This window comes from Acartia tonsa, chromosome 5 (assembly GCF_053477335.1).
Source record: "Acartia tonsa isolate MP-2025a chromosome 5, ASM5347733v1, whole genome shotgun sequence".
Lineage (NCBI taxonomy): Eukaryota > Metazoa > Arthropoda > Copepoda > Calanoida > Acartiidae > Acartia > Acartia tonsa.
Genome location: NC_137264.1, coordinates 2875491 through 2893393, shown reverse-complemented (window position 1 = coordinate 2893393; position 17903 = coordinate 2875491). Strand labels below are relative to the sequence as shown.

Below are 17903 nucleotides of genomic sequence, written 5' to 3'. Positions count from 1 at the left end.
TTTAAAATTCTGATTTTTCAGATACGGCTGCATTGGCAACCATCTCCGTATTACACTGCTGGACATGATTATGAAGGAGAGACGTGGCGAGGTTATTGACAGGCTGGCCATCAAGTCTGCCTGCCAGATGCTGATGATGCTTGGACTGGATAGAAGGTGACAAAATTTTTAATTAAGGTTATCCCTCAATATTGTAGAGCTGCAAACGTCATGACTTTTAAAGTACAAATGTATCTATCTGTCTTTCAAGCTTTAAGGGGCGGTGGGGTGGGGGCTGGTGTGCGATGTGCCACTTTTTGTAACAATATAGGTATAGGGATGGCAATCCGTCAAATTTTTGGACCGGATTCGGATTCTTACAAGAATCCGTCAAAAAAATGGCGGATTCCGGATTCTTTTTTTTAGCGGATTCCGGATTCGGATTCCAGCAATATTTTAAAAGGCTTTTTTTTTTAAAATTAAAAAATTTAAGTGCTACATATATCCTAAAAATTAATGTTCTTGGTGTTCACTATAATTCACTTCCGAGAATCGAACCAGATTTTTTGAAGATTTTATATATAATGATGATAAATTTTAGCCTACCAATTAAGAATCCGAATCCGCTATTAAAAACTGATTCCTGATTCAAATTCGGATTCCAAAATAAACCGGCGGATTCCGGATCCCGGATTCGGATTGCCAACCCTAATAGGTACCATAAACAGTAAAATTTACAAGTGGCTAATCCTAGCGCCCCCTCCCCTCTTCTCCCACACACTTTTAAGATCTTTTAAGACACAATAAAATTTTGAAGGGTACCATGCACGAACGAGAGCAAGTGGTTTTTAGTAACTCCCATCAATGAACCTAAGTATTTTCTTTAAGAATATGCTAGTTCAATAGGTGTTTAATTTTAATAAATGCAAAATAGAACTACTGTAAGGTGGTAAATATGAGTTGCTCTTGTTAATGCACAGTCCCCTTTTCGCAACTTAACTAAAAAATAACAATTTTTATACCTAGGGATGTTTATGAGGAAGATTTTGAATCTCATTTCTTGAAGCAGTCAGCAGAGTTCTACATGATTGAAAGTCAGAAATTTTTGGAAGAAAACAGCGCCAGCTCTTATATACACAAGGTAGGAATTATTTGGAGTGAAGGAGGGGAAATTGGAGTGTAATTTTACTAGTATCCGAAAAGAAACAGCGCCAGGTAGGAATTATTTGGAGTGAGGGTGGGAAAAATGAACTTTAATTTTACTAGTACGTACCCGAAAACAAACAGTGCCAGATCCTGTATACATATTACATATGTTAGGAATTATTTGAGGGAGGGAACTGTTATTTTTACTTGTACCCTAAATTTTATAATCTTGTTGTCAAGTTATCATTCAAAACTAAGATATTTTTTACACTGTTTCCTAATTCAAAGTACCTAATCTTTATTGTTGATATTCTTGTAAAGTTTAATCCTTCCAGGACTAAAAAGGTATTGAAACAAACAAAAACTTTCATTTTAAGTGTGTTTTTCGGACTGACGTACGGACATGGAGGCCTAAACTGTAATTTATTTGTGCTTGAATAAAAGGAGAAGTTAATTTTTACTGTTTACAAAGGCATTAAATGTAGTGAAAAAAAGGATATAAACTACTCTTCTCAAAATTTTGTTTTGTCATTACCTAGGTATGCTTTTTGTTATTTTGGGATTTTGAAGGAGTAAAAAATTAATTTCACCTCTGTTGTTCCCTCCCTCCCTGAATGAGTACACCAGAGAAGGATTATGTTTATTGTTGAATATTAAGAGATATAAGTTTTCCGGAATTGTAATGTAGGGAGTAGATTTGAAATCTGCATCAAATTTTAAGGATTTTTTATAAAATTTGTTTTTTCTATAATTCTTTATCTAAAAGCGGAAATACAAATTAAGTTAATTAATTTTGGCATCTGTGATTGGTGGATTTAAAAAATCTGCGCTCTGATTGGATGTTGTACATCATTCAACCAATTAGAGCGCAGGTAGCTTAAAATCCACCTATCCTATTGGTCAAAATTAATTAACTTAAAATGTATTTTCGCTTTTAGATAAAGAATTTTACAAAAAACGAATTTTATAAAAAATCCTTAAAATTTGATGCAGATTTCAAATCTACTCCCTACATTAAAATTCCGGAAAACTTATATCTCTTATTGAATATATGAAAATATGTTTAGTTAATATTCCATGAGGATTTAGTTCCTCTTACTTTAATTATACTCAAGGCCAAACAGGGAAGGAGGGATGAGACATTGAACTGTTAATTATACTGGTACCCAAAGTTTTATTAACACGGCGCGGTGTCTCATTCGTTGGCTTTTACACTTTGGGTACTTTTATTTAATTCCAATTGTTTGTCCAAATTTTTAAACACCTAATTTAAATTCAAAGATGGAATAATATTGTTTATCAACATTGGGGATGTACATAAAATCGTAAATTTTCTTCTCCCTTTTAGAACCTCGAGGCCAACCCACCACAAACATCAACATTATAATTCTGCAAAGTCATTTCAATGTTTTTAATGTAGTTGTAGAATTTTTAAGGAGTTTATTGTTATAATCCTTTCCTTGTGGATTTCCTTCTTCTATTTTTGATGTTTGGCAGCAAAGTTTCTGAAAATTTCTATTATGTAGAAAGTGCGTTAAGCTATTACACCATAGAACAAGTTGTAAAGACTTGAACTTGTTAATCATGTATATTATTCTTGTTGTAACCCGCGACCGTGGCTCTTTACATAGCGCATCTGCTCGTAGTCGGGAAGGTGATTGGTTCGAATCTTGGTCCGACGCCGCGTCATAACTAAAGACGTTTAAAAGGGTTCCTACTGCTTCTAGTCAGATGCGGTACATATTAGGGTTGGGCCGGATATCCGGTCTGGCCGGTTATCCGGCCATTTTCAATATCCGGCCGGATACCGGATATTAAAACTATCCGGTTTCATGATATCCGGCTGATTTTTGACGCCGGGTTATTCGGTTATCCGGCCGGATATCCGGTAAATTGCCGGATATCGAACGTTGGCCAGATATCGGGCCGGAACCGGATATCCGGCATTATAAATCAGCCGGATATCCGGTATCCGACCAAAAAAGTATCCGGCCCAACCCTAGTACATATATAGATCAAAGAGATGGGGAAATGCCTTGGCCCAAAACAGGTGCAACTCTTTTCCATGCACAGTTAGGACTTTTCAGACAAAGGATTGTTTGTATGATGGAGGTTGTTTACCCTAGGCAATTGAGTGCGTTACACTGCAATTTTAAATGCAGTGTAACGTGGCGAGGACTTGTACCCGAAGCGTCACCACGCCCCTTGTCATCATCATATATTTCTTGTTATTGCTGTGGTACTTATTGTTCTTGTTTATTTTTTTTAGGTTGAGGCGAGGATAAATGAAGAAGCAGAGAGAGCCACACATTATCTGGATGAGAGCACAGAACAAAGAATTGTTGAGGCAAGTTTACAAGATTTCATTTCTTTTCTTATAAATGTCGTTATAATTCGTCTCAGTAATGTTCGGAGGGAAAGGTGTAAGCTCTCATGCTTACTTAAGTTGTAACATATTTAGCCAGTAGCCCCATACTATAGTACTAAAAGTTCTTCTATAGGTTCATCGAAATATCAATTTACAATATAGTTGGTTAACTTGGCCTCCTTTTTTCTACCAATGATTATAATCTATCCAACCCTTCTAGTTAAAAATTGCTAGAGTAAGTTAATGTTTTACTTCGAATCTGTAAGATATAATCTACAAAAGAAGCTACAGAATAATAAACTGTGATGTTTTTTATTACAGGTAGTTGAGGAGCAGTTAATCCGCAGGCACATGAAGACCATCGTGGAGATGGAGGGCAGCGGTGTAGTTCACATGCTCAAAAATAACAGGAATTTAATCCATTAACTACTAGATTGTCAACGTTGTCGTTTATTGTGTAAAAAAACTTTGAATTCTCAATGATTTTGAACCTTAATAGGTAAACAAGATAAAATTGTAAAAAAATATATTTTTTTATGACTAAGCCCAAAAAATTAATACACAAAAATACTTGCTTACATCCTATAAAACAAGTTTCTATCTTAGTTTTAAGTTTCGTTTAATGACATGTGTGAAATAGTCATAAATAGTGATAATTTACCTCACCCTTGGGCCAGCACCCCTCCCCCCCCGCATTGTTTTTAAGTTGTTAAAATGGACTAAATGAAAAACAGGATGGATGACTTGGCCTGTATCTACAAACTGTTTGGAAGAGTTAATGATGGACACAAAACCATTGGTGAAGCTGTTTCAAAGTAAGATTTTAGTTTTTAAGTCGGGGGGGGGGGGGTTGTGTTTTTTTCAGGTTTAATGATAGTTATCTGTACTAATCAGATTTGTATTATTTGTTAACATAATATTCTTGAATTAATTGCTTTTTTAAACTTTAAATATTTATGATTTGAAACTTTTAGTTTACAATACAAACAGAAACATTTAAAATATACCTATCAGAAAGTGCTTTTGTATATTTTATGTGAAGGAAAAATACCTATTAAGAAATGGTTTCAATATTTTATTACTTTATTGGAAAATATTTGTTTTTATTTTTCATACAGTTTGTACTGCAAGATTAGTGGTGTGCAATTACTTCCTCACATTATCAATTCCTTTTTTGTGTTTAAAATACATAATATGACGCAAAAACATGTAAATTAAATGAGGAATTTAGTCAGAGAGAGGGAACAATGGGCTGTTTATTACAGTAGTCCCAAAAGTTTCATAATAACGTTTTCTTATTGGTTGGCATAGCACATTTGGGGACTTTAGTGAATTTTGATTGGTTGGTTTATTAAAAGGAGTGTTGAAACGTTTCAATCACTAATTTTACGCTCCAGACGGGGTTTTTTTGAGATCACCATTGTTGATGTACATCTATTTATCGTCCATTGTGTTATCCCTAAGTTTAGTAATTATGGTTGAGAAAAAGCAATTGGGGCAATTTGTACTGTTTATAGAATATCAGGGGTGTATATTCTGCACAAGATTTATTTTTTTTCCCCTGCTATAAAATTTTTTATTTTTCTTCCCCCCCCCTAGTTTTTTCTCACCGAGTAGGGGGAAAATGGAAAAATATTTAAAGAACTCTATATTTAAATTTATTTTATCCCTCCTACCACACATTTTTAAAAGTTTTTTTTCACCAAGGAGGTGAAATAACCACCAAATACCTTTATGGAACAGGTTCCTTATACACTGCCAACACCAACACTTTACTCATTCATCTTTAAGCTGCTAAGTATAATCTGTAATTAAAGCATATAATTTAAAAACCCCTATAGGTAAAAATTCACTCTGAAATGTCAACATGATAAAATCCAGTAATGCAAACCATATTCAAATAAGAAATAAATTACACAACATTTAGAACAAGATAGAATATAATTTTATTAACATAAAATTAAACTTATAACTAAACAATAATAAATAAACATACAATCATACATCATCTTGACTTAACCTAAAACAAATAAAACATATCAATAAATCACATATACAAACAGGAGGGTGGGGGGGGGGGGGGGGAATGGAAAAAATGTTTTTAGTTTTCTTAATTTTTACATTTTTTTCCCCTCCAACCACTTATTTTTTATTCCCCCCCCCCCCTGAGCAGGGGATCCCATGTAGAATATACACCTTTGTAGAATATGCAATTCTATTGATTTGATTATATAATACGTACGGCAGGGAATGTACAACTTTAAAACCAATTTAATTTTAATGGAATGTAATCTTTTAAAACTCAAAAATATCAAACAGCAGAAAGTTTACAACGTTTGATTGACAAAATTAAGTCACAAAACTTTTACCAAAATTAAAATAAAGTTCATTTTATAATGGATAGTTGGAAAAATACATAAAACTGTATTTCAACATTCATGTAAGCAAAGCTCACAATGTTTTTTATTTTTGGAGAAATAACATATGGCTTAAAAAACTGAACAAAAATGCTATAGAAAATTTGCGGCAATAGTAAGTATTATGAATCGCTTATAACATTGTATCTTATTGTCTTAGGAATTACCATTCCATCTACGCTTTAAATCAGATTAAAATTTAAGTTATCATGTAAAGTTTGAAATCAAGCATGAAATCATAGCTTTGCTTCTCAAAAGGTAGAAAAATACTTGCGTTTAAAAATACTTAGTTTTTTTTAAATGCAAAGAAAAATTGTTTATGCCAAACTTTTGAATAGATTCATTTTTTCTGTACGGTGGTGCTGCAAACTTATCTTGTAAATATTAAACAAATAACGAGAATAAGAGTATTGATAGTAGGGTTGGCAATCCGTCTATGGACCGGATTCGGATGCTTACAAGAATCCGTCCAAAAATAAAACGCATTCTCCGCGGATTCCGGTTTCTAGCAATATTTTAAAAGGCTTTAAAAAAATTAAGGGATTAATTATACCGGGCGTTGGGAAGAATCTAAAGCTGCGTTTTTTCATATTTTCTGATATCTCCACTTGGTGGTGTAGGTGGGGAGAGATGTAGGGGGGGGGGGGGGGGTGATCTTTGCCTTCAAAGAAAAGAAAAAAGTCAAGACGCTAAGTTTAGCCTAACAATTAAGAATCTGAATCTGCTACAAAAAAAACGGATTCCGGATTCGGATTCCAAAATTGGGCGGATTCCGAATTCGGATTGCCAACCCCGATTGATAGAAAATATAAAAAAAACTTATATTTACATGATTTTCATTGCAAATGTCACATAAGTAAAATATCAGTTGAAGAAGTTTATTTTTTATTGTCCATATTGGATGTACTTTTTAGGGAAGCATTATGAATGGCATGGGTTGGTTTTAAGCTTTTTACTTTCCTTGCCATCCCATAGATGCATGGGTAAAGCAACTAGTTTATTTAATAAGCGGTTACGCCACTAACATCTAGGGGTTCTGTATTTAAAGGGTTAGAAAAATATCTTAAACCCATCCAACAACGTACATCCAAAATATATTATCCTAGAACCTTTGAAGATTGCTTTAAAAAAGAGTTCCCAATCGGTTGAGTATTTATTGAAATCTTAAGCTTCAGACAAAAAAACATTAATACATCTAAGAATAGGATTTTGGCTTGGTGAACATAATAAATTACAGAGTAACAGCACAACAATGAATTCCAAGAGAAAATAGCTGTAAGAAAGAAAAAGCTATATAGAAAATAATATAGAATATAAATGTATTGCAATATTGGGCTCCTTTCATGCGTGTTATGACTTTCTTCTAAATCCTTGAAATCTCTTCGCCAATTCTTTGAGATCCTCTTTTCCAAGATATTGTTTTTCATTTATAATAAGTCGCGAAGCTTCTCTGCAATCTAAATTTTAAATATTTCCTTCAATTTTAGTTTTGCTTTTTAAAAAATAAATGTATTTTTTGTCTTTATATTTACCTAATTTTAAGTCGAGCGAGAAACCTCCACCCTCCCCCCTCTTCCTCCCATATAATGAAATAAATTAAAAATAAGTTTTTTAATTCAATGTTTATTACAATAGGTTACGTTAGGTTAGTTTATATTGGTTATCCCCGCAGGTTTTTGGCATCCTGCATGGTTTAGGTATTGGAAATAATATCTTCCTTTTAAATTTCTATATATTTTTTTAAAAATAGAACGAGGAGCTGGTGTTAGTGCTCTAAAGGCACCTTGAGTGAAAACACCAATTTTCTAGATGTGTATATGTTTTTAGTTAGTTAGGGTTAAACTTCCACTAGATTGATAGAGGTGAAATTTAATTTAGAAAAAGCTTTATATTAAGCTAGTTAGATTAATGCTTATATATGCAGGAGGGGGAGTACGGGGGATTTTATTTTTAAATTACTTAAATTAAAAAGTTTAGGTTTTATGTAATATCTGAAACTTTATAGCAAATAATTTTTGTGACAAGTTCTTCTATATGCCTGTTTTTTTATGTTACTCTGTATATAATTTGTTCTTGTTTTTCCAGTTTTCATTTCAATGTTCTTTTCAAAGATAGATAGACTCTCTCAACTTTTCAATATTGTAGGAAAATAATAATTTTACAACAATATAACATTACACACACACACACACACACACACATAGCCGGTGTTTCTTTCTTTTTAACTTTCCTTTAAAGTTTATTTCAATTGTTTTTATCCTCTTTTTTATTATTTTTAAGGCATTTACTCTAAAAGTACCTTATCGAGAACATAATATCCCATTTCCTTAATCTTATAGGCTTTGCAGGTGTAAGGCATTAGTAAAAAACTAACCTCCCCCTTATTGTCAATTTAGCAAGAGATAGGTGTATAATTGACAATTTTGGATGTATAAATGCCTGTGTTAGATGTATATTTGTCAGCATACCTACGATATTTAGCAAATCACTGTCGAATTTACATCCATACAAACAATTTTGACAAAAAAAAAACATCCACTGTATTTCTGCCAGTTGTAGAAACGGCAACGTCCAAATTGTCAATGTATTTAAAAATAAGGGATGGGGGTGCTTGTTAGTTATTTTAAGGGACAGCACCTTTTGCTTTGTCTGTTCATCTATTTTCAAAATGTTATACTTCGTTGATTTTACACATAGCTATACTACCATAAAATTTTATTATAAAAATTAGATTTGCATAGAATAAATGTTTCTTTTAAATTAAAATATTATTATATGTTTTTAAAAATTAATTACAAGCTCTGGAATAAATGTATCCTACACCCTGTTTTATTCCTCCCAGATAGGTTTAGTCTGGGTCTATGGAATTCCAATGAATAATAAGTAAATCCTAATCGCTACTAGAAAAAAAGGATTTAAAATTGTTCCAAGGAAATAATTCTTTTTGGACAATGCACACATGGAGATTTAATTAGTATAAGAAGAATTATTTTACATTTCTTGGTTAATTCAATATCGTTTATATAAGTAAATTATATTCTAGTTTGTATTTATTTACCTTAGTTTTAATTTTTTGCTTTTATCTATTTAACCTGAAAAAAACCCAGTTATTTAGACAAAAGGCATTTAATTTTTCCTGGAATTTTAGTAGCGCAGCTGATCAATAATAAAACGGTGTTTGTCCGTACGTACGTCACTCTGTCTATTTGACATTTATAGTGTTTAAGATTTTGTTTAAAGAGGAGTATCCACGAACAAGAGCAAGTGATTCTAAGCATCTTCCAGCATTGACCAATAGTTTTTTTAGTGAATATAATAGGTTTGTTTAATATTTGGTTTATCGACTAAAAAGTTAAGTTTCACCATAGTTATGTATGAAAAAAACTTTGAAATGTTAAGCATTGTTTGGTGCAATATCATCGAATGTTTTGATGAGTTCAGATTGTTGTTTAAAAGCTTTTACACAAAATAAATTATTGTGATTAAAAATTTATCTTTAGAAAAAGGGTTGGTAACTTATAAACAGTTTAATTAATATACTTTTGCAATTTACATCATTTGATGTTTTTCTGCAATGTTATTTTATTTTGTCCTTTAAACTCAACAAAGCATTTGATGATATTGCTTTAAAAATTGCTTTACATTTCAAAGTTTTTTTCATATAAAACCATGGTGAAACCTAACTTTTTAGTCGATAAAGCAAATATTAAACATAAACCTAGTATATTAGTTAAATATATACTATGGGTCAATGCTGGAAGATGCTTAGAATCACTTGCTCTGGTTCGTGGATAGTCCCCTTTCAAGCGTTTTCTTACATTTGTTTTCCTGTTAGGAAATCTTAATAAGTGGTATGACTTTAGTATTAGCTGTATTGCAATTTACCATTTTATCACATTGACAATTCTGTGTTACTCTTGGATGAAATATCCTTGTTCATTAATGACGACTTGGTTTTTTTCAGATTTAAAGGGGTAGTTTTACGAATTGCATTTGAACTTAAATTAGTAAACCGCATATTTTTTTCCTGGTTAATTGGTTAAACTACATTTATATGGCATATATTTGAAAGAATTTCAATTTTCTAACACGTAGTTTTTAAAATATCAAGACTTGAAAATCGTCTTTTTAAATTGTATATATCACAAAAAGACGATTTTCAAGTCTTGATATTTTCAAAACTACGTGGTAGAAAATTGAAATTCTTTCTAATAATGCCATATAAATATAGTTTAACCCATTAACTAGCAAAAAATATTCGGTTCACTAAATTAAGGTCAAATGCATTTCGCGAATCTACCCCTTTAGAGAAAGTTCTGATTAGTATTATTTTTAGAACACGGAAAATTCATTTATCTTAAATTGTACAAAATAACTTTAATTGAAAATTCTAACTATACAAGTTACAACTCTAGTATCTATTAAATATAATACACTACTTTTTCTAATGGTTTGAAGTATTATTAGAACTTATTAAACTTAGAAATGTTGGCATATCTTCCCGATTGTAGTAATGAAAATCACCCAAAAAATAGCTAAGATCCGCGTTAAGACCATTTGTAAAACACTTGGTCTAGCGCATTAACCAAGACAGATTTTCTATTTGTTTTCGGCAATTTTAAGCAGAATCAAATTAAAGTCCTAACATTTCTGAATTTATCTAGCTTTATCTAGACAGGCGGACGGACAGACAGTCGCGTGCACAGCATTTTTTCCAGGGGATGTAAACCTTGTGGTTAATTAAAATTGTGAAGACAGGCCTAGTAAATTTCTATATCAAGGGAGGGGGGGGGGGGGTGTTGACACTAGGGTTGGGCCGGATACTTTTTTGGCCGGATACCAAATATCCTGCTGTTTTCTAATGCCGGATATCCGGTTCCGGCCGGATATCTGGCCAACGTTCGATATCTTGCAAATTACCGGATATCCGGCGTCAAAAATCAGCCGAATATCATGTAACCGGATAGTTTTAATATCCGATATCCGGCCGGATATTGAAAATGACCGGATATCCGGCCAGACTGGATATCCGGCCCAACCCTAGGTACTTCTTCTCGTTTATGGACAGACATCTTTGTACTTTATCATTAAAAATAATTTTTTAGGTATCTCCGTGAGGAGGGCAAAGCTTTGGTGACACAAGCTACAGATGAACAAAGTCAACAGACTAATGCAGTAACATACATACAGGTCAACAGTTTTTTTCTTTCTTTTGGGTCTTTATTAGGGTTGGGCCGGATATCCGGTGTGGCCGGATATATGGCCGGATAGTTTCAATATCCGGATATCCGGTGTGGCCGGACATCCGGCCAGATAGTTTCAATATCCGGTATCCGGTTTGATATCCGGCCACACCGGATATCCGGCCCAACCCTAGTCTTTATACGCAAAGCTTGCTGCTAGAAGCTTTCTTTCCAGCTTATACTAACAACGAAATTAATTCGGGAAAAAAAACACGAAACCTTTTCGTAATTTCACCTGTCATTGTAGAATTACATCTGCCCGCCAATTTAATTATTATTTTAGAATTATTTCGCTTGTTGGTTATACCTTTTTCCTGCTTTCTTTCCCTCGTTATGTCAACACTAATAACAGCGACACCGATATCTGAAGAGAATGAGATAAGACATTTCTATTGATATAAAAAATATACATTATCAAAATATTGCTGCGAATTAAGATTCTATTTTAAGCAAAGACTGTAGGTACAATAGGGTGGGTTCATATAGGTATTAGACAAAGCAACAGATAAAATTAACCTTAAAAACATTTCTGACCGAAAAAGAATTTTAAAAAATTGAGTTTTAGAACACGACCACTTATACATATAATTCATTACTTATTAGTATGCAAAGACGACATTAAAAAAATTTTTTTGAATCAGAACTATGGCTTCATGGTGCTCCCTGGAAAGGCCTTGAGGAGCTGAATCAGGAACTTTTGTCCGTTTCAAAATATCTCGTTCCTAGCCTTAGAAATCACTAAAAAACCAAAAAATTTTAAGGATTATTGAGAATTGTCCAATTTGTAGAGGTTTTTTAGATTTTCTCAGGCTAGGAACGAGATTTTTTTAAACGGACAAAAGTTCCTGATTCTACTCCTCAGGGCATTTCCAGGGAGCACCATGAAGCCATTGTTCTGATTCAATTAATTTTTGACTCCCATTTACAAATAGCTATACAATTGAATGTCTGGTCGTCAGCGGTTTTAAGACTTAGGATAAATTTTAAATCATCCAGAGGTGTATTATATCTATATAAATTGAGTGCAGATCCCCGCTTTGGCCTCTGAAAAAAAATGTCCAAAATCGACCCAACCTAAGGTACAATAGTTTCCATTTCTTATATTTTTGATTGGATATTTTTTCCTGCGTCTAATTTATCGATCTTTGCTCTTTTTTATGTTGCCGTCCTTGATGTTGTTAAAATTAGGGATGGCAATCCGTCAAATTTTTGGACCGGACTCGGATTCTTACAAGAATCCTTCCAAAAATGGCGAATTCCCGCGGATTCCGGATTCTAGAAATATTTTAAAAGAATTAAGTGCTACATATATCCTAAAAATTAATGTTCTTTGTGTTCTCTATAATTCACTTCCGAGAATCGAACCAGTTTTAAAAAGATTTTATATATAATGATCATAATCTTTGCCTTCAAAAAGGGGGAGTTAATATAAAAAACTCAAGACGCCATTTTTAGCCTACCAATTAAGAATCCGAATCCGCTATTAAAAAAATTGGATTCTTGATTCGGATTCCAAAATTGATCAAAAATTTGGCGGTTACGGATTGCCAACCCTAGTTAAAATTAATAATATTTCATGAAGAAAAAAATTAATTATATTTTAATATTCTATTCATTTAGAAATGTATTCAAATTTTCTGGAATAATTTTTTCATTAATTTCGCAACGCAAAAATTTCAACAACAAAATTTTTTATTTAATTGGCTTTTAACAAGAAATTAAAATTCAATTAGTAAAATGATTTGAAAATTTGCATTTTTATGTTTTCTATTTTGAAAAAAAATGCATCAAAGACTCCCCGACTAGTTCCAGGTTTACTAATAGTTTACTAGCAGGGACGGTCAAGGGGTAAGAAAGGACGGTAAATTATTCTTTCCCTCAAATTTCATGTGTAAAAATTTTGTATTGGTCGTAGTAAACTGCATAATATTCAGAGAACAAAAGTTTTGCAGAAAATCTTAACCGTCTTTTTCCTCTCCCTTCCTGTAAGTACTTTATGAAAGAAACTAGCGTCTTCGCCCCTAGCCTCTAGGGGCTTTGCCCCAAGAGGTTTGATCAAGCCAATTTTTCGTATTTTAGATTTAAAGAGAAAAAATTTGGGGGGGGGGGGGTTGGGAGTGTCCCACCCCCCAAGAAAATAGTTATAAACCTTCCCGGAGCCTATGAGAAGCTACCCTGTAAAGGAGAACCCGATCGGTTCAGCGGTTAGCGAGATCCTTCGCTACAAACAAACAAACAGACAGACAGACATCGTTCTACTTTGTATTATGGATTAAATATTAAAGGGATCTTTATCTGGGAAAAAATAGTAGTTTTCTACATTAAGTAACATGCAATAAAAAAGGGAAGCATTAGTTGGTGAAGTTTGTATGTCCCGAAAGATCTCATAAACAGCTGGACCAATCTTTTCGCAATTTTGAGTTTTGTAAATAAAATCAGGAAAGTTTTATGCTATAAACAGAGAAGAAGGGGAAGGATGTTTGATACACCCGACGAGAAAAAACACTCTTCCGCCCCAAACAATATTTTTTTTTGAAATTAAAGAGTTATAACTATAGGTTAAAAGATTGCTTGTTCTATTATCCCTGATAATCGTTCAATTATCAATTTATATTAATTTTTTTTGTTTCCTAAATATTTTGTTCAATTGTTCCGGTATTTCTTTGTTTACGTCAATCATGTTCTACATTTTATTGTAGGTTCTAATTAGGGTTGTGCCGGATAACCGGATAGTTTCAATATCTGTTATCCTTATAGTTTCAATATTTGGTATCCGGACAGTTTCAATATCCGGTATACGGATAGTTTCAATATCCGGTATCCGGATAGTTTCAATATCCGGTATCCCCCAAGAGACTCATAGGGGCACTTGAGGACGGGGGAATTAAATCCCAAAACTCATTTTTTAGTAATATAAAAAGGATAATATAATATTCATATACAAAATATTTAATGCAGAGATAAAGGAAGGGCTATATTATCTCACTTTGATATACGTTGATTAATGAGGCCTTGGAGGAGTGAGGTGCTTTCTCTCATAGTGCCAATCGATCACTGATAACCGTCTCTTCATTTTTCACGCTTTTCCTCAACAGTTAAGCGGATTTAAAACCAACACGCAACAAGCGATCAATGGATCCTATAAATAGACATATTTGCTGAATCAAAACTGGTTTTAACAAAATTGTATCTGCTCCTTCTTCAGGTGTATAGAATTTCAAAGATTTTTAAAGTCAAATCATCACACATTTTTAGTTAAAATCTTTGAAATTCTATACACCTGAAGAAGGAGCAGATACAATTTAGGTAAAACCAGTTTTGATTCAGCAAATATGTCTACTTATAGGATCCATTGACCGCTTGTTGCGTGTTGGTTTTCAATCCGCTAAACTGTTGAGGAAAAGCGTGTTTTAACTATAAAATATAGCGTAATATTTGGAATATTATTTGACCGATGTATTGCTTCTTTCTATGAAAGATTCACATAGATTCAGGATGGTTTAAGGCTGTTTTATATCATTAAAATGCAGAGCCTGTTGATTGATGCTAGGGGCAAAGCCGCTAGTCTAACTACACAAAGAAGTAAGGTTTTTGTTTGTCTGAACCTAAAGATTTAGATAAATACTAAACCGATTTAGTTTCCATTTAAAGTTAGCTTCAATTAGGCCTTTCAAGCTTTTTTTCGTTTCTATCCTAACGTATAGCGCCCCTAGATGCTAGGGGCGCAGGCTCTAGTTGTTTACAAACTAACAATATTGTTTTATTTTAGAATTTGTTGGAACTGAAGGACAGATTTGATGATTTCTTGGATAAATCATTTTCAAAAGACAAGTATTTCAAACAGGTAAAAATACTTGTTGTATGTGAATTCCAAAATAGCTTTATTTTTAAAGGGTATAATAAGATATACCTTAACCGCGTAGAACCAGTTTTTAGCCCGTGCCTACGGCATCTTCGGGCTAATAAAACTGGTTTTAATCTTATGTTCATTTTTTTATCCGCGGAAAGCTGTTTTTAAAACGTTGCGATAAATAAGTAATGTTGCTCTGCATGTTGACAAGTTTTTTTTTTATCATTAAGACTAGATAGGTATTTTTTTGTATATTTTAAGTTTTATTATCTACCTACAAATTTCAAGCATTAAAATATATATTTTTTATCCGTTTTAAAATTTAAACATTTTTTGTAAAGGAAAGTTTGAAAGGGAGGAGGCGGATGTGCCACTTTTTGAAACCAAAACTAAAAGTCAAAGGAACTCAACTAAAAAAAGAGTTACAGGTCTGACATTTTGCATGGCAGTTGCTTTATAGGGTTACAATATGGAACAGTGAAGAAACGGCGGCGCAACCGCCGAAAACCGCCGAGAAATTGCAAAAAAAATTTCGGCGGGAAACGGCGGTTGCGCCGCGGTCTCTTCACAGTTCCATATTGTACCCCTATAAAGCAACTGCCATGCAAAATCTCAGACCTGTAACTCTTTTTTTAGTTGAGTTCCTTTGTTGACTTTTAGTTTTGGTTTCAAAAAGTGGCACATCCGCCTCCCCCTTTCAAGCATTAAAATATATATTTTTTATCCGTTCTATAATTTAAACATTTTTTGTAAAGGAAAGTTTGATATTTCAATTTTCCAATAGTTTTCAGTTGTAGTATAAAATCAAATTTTGAAGTTTTACATAGAATACAAAACAAGATTCTTTGTGCGCTTTACTTTATCTTTAACCACTAGCGCCTACGCCCCTAGAGGCCTCAAGGGACATGGAGTGTGGGGGAAGTTCACCATTCACTATTTTATTTAAAAAAAAAAAAAAATAAAGAAAATTTAGGGTTTTTTTTTTTCGGGTAAACCTTCCCTGAACCTATAAGAAACTCTGCTGTAAAGGATAACCAAATCGGTTCATCAGTTAGCAAGACCCTTCAATACAGTCACAAAAGCTTACTAAATAGGATTAAATTGAAGATTCTTGTCTGTTTGAGACTTAATGTAGGCTTTGTTAGGATACTGCGGATTCGCAAGCCAATATATTATACAAAATATGAACATTAATTCTCCTTAAATATTAATAGTCATGTTCATATTTATTTATTACTGAATATTAGTCTGTTATTTTTGCACAAAAAAACTAGCAACTTATTTTCAAGAGCCCTTACTTGCCTCTTTTTGACAAATTAACGTCAATTAATACATAAACTATGAATATTTAATATTTATTTTTAATTTTGTAAAATATTTTAATAGGAAAATTTGACTACTTTATTGAAAGAATGTTTATGTAATTAAGTTTATGTATATTTTCAATAAGCCCACACATTATTTATTATCGTCACGAATTTCAAATAAAATATACTAACATAGGTATCATTAAACCATGGATGTCCAAGCCTTTTTTTTTTGGGGGGGGGGGGTGTAAATACTCTGTATGTCCTTGCCTAAAACGATACATAGGTTTGGGTAGCTAGCTATTTTACCCCCTAAAATTATAATTACGCTCTCTATTACGAATATACCTACCTCGAAATAAATATCTTGGACGTCTTTGTTCCACTTTACCCTTTTTCTTACATTTTCTTTTTTTAGGTGATATCTGGAGACTTTGAGTATTTCCTAAATTTGAACAAGAGAAGTCCAGAGTTTTTATCACTGTTTATAGGTAAGATTATTCCAACATTATTACCTATAGTTGATTGTAATGGTTTATGTAAATATATCTCAAAGAAGGAATGGACATTTCAAAACATATAGTAAGCTAAAGCTTCTTGTACGAACTGCTACATAAAAAGGGGTATTACGATTGAAATCTTAAATAAATCCATCGAAAAATTTAATTCAAAGTTATTGGCTTTTTTTTGTCTGTGCAAAGAATGAATTGTGGTTCTTATGGTAAATCCATAAGAAAACATATTTATTACGATTTTGCCTCTAATATATTGTACTTATTAATACTATATGTTAAACTTAATCAATGAATTGATGAAATAAACTTAGAAAACATTACAATGTTTTAAAAAGTTGAATTTCTTGGAACCCATTTATATTTTTTAAATGTTCAAAGTTTTGCTATAAATATTAAAGAGTAATATTGGTCAAGAGCTATGTTTTGTCTAAACTATAATCAATCTAGCTTAGACCAACTTTAAATCCTTTTCCCCTTTGTTATAAAGCAACGAATCAAAAAGTTTTTTTCTTCTTTCCTTTTTTTCCGGATAATGATATAGTACTTTAACTTTTAGTTCTTTGTTAGTAGCTACTCTTTATTACACTTTGTCTAAACCTCACCCGCTCGTTGGATCAGGCAGGATACCTATAGGTTCATACTGCTGCTTTGTCAGGTGCGCGACACAAATTGAAATAGTTAGTGAGTGGAATGTATTGGCCAAAATCAAAGGGCTGATTGTCTGGAGGGCGTTTTACCATATAATCATGCACTACATTACACAAGATTTGGATAAGATATACACCAAAATATTATCTTATGGTGTATCTCGTCCTCTATAGGTTATCCGAAAATCCCATTTTGTCAGTATGTCCGTACGTGTGTACAGGTGGTGCCATGCATTACTTTGCTGCTATTTAAGATTGACATCCAAGATTTATTGGGGAACCATCTCTAATGTAGAATGATCGTCTGTATATTTGTAAATCCATGGGTTTAATTTTCTGGTCTCAAATTTCTTGTGATTATTCCCTCGACCATCGAGCAGCTTTTATAACTTAATTTTTTTCTCATAGTTTAGCTTTGCTAGGATTATTTA

The 17903-nt window shown here is 32.8% G+C and overlaps 1 protein-coding gene across 1 annotated transcript in view; it reads left to right on the top strand.

Annotated features, from left to right (window-relative positions):
• Positions 1-17903, top strand: part of Cul3 (cullin 3) — a 48028-nt gene that overhangs the window by 7337 nt on the left and 22788 nt on the right. The window contains exons 5-12 of the mRNA XM_080159889.1: positions 22-156; positions 1006-1120; positions 3395-3472; positions 3815-3907; positions 4232-4308; positions 11016-11100; positions 14923-14997; positions 16729-16801. Coding sequence (XP_080016015.1) covers positions 22-156; positions 1006-1120; positions 3395-3472; positions 3815-3907; positions 4232-4308; positions 11016-11100; positions 14923-14997; positions 16729-16801 — 731 coding nt within the window. The remainder of the gene's footprint in view (positions 1-21; positions 157-1005; positions 1121-3394; positions 3473-3814; positions 3908-4231; positions 4309-11015; positions 11101-14922; positions 14998-16728; positions 16802-17903) is intronic.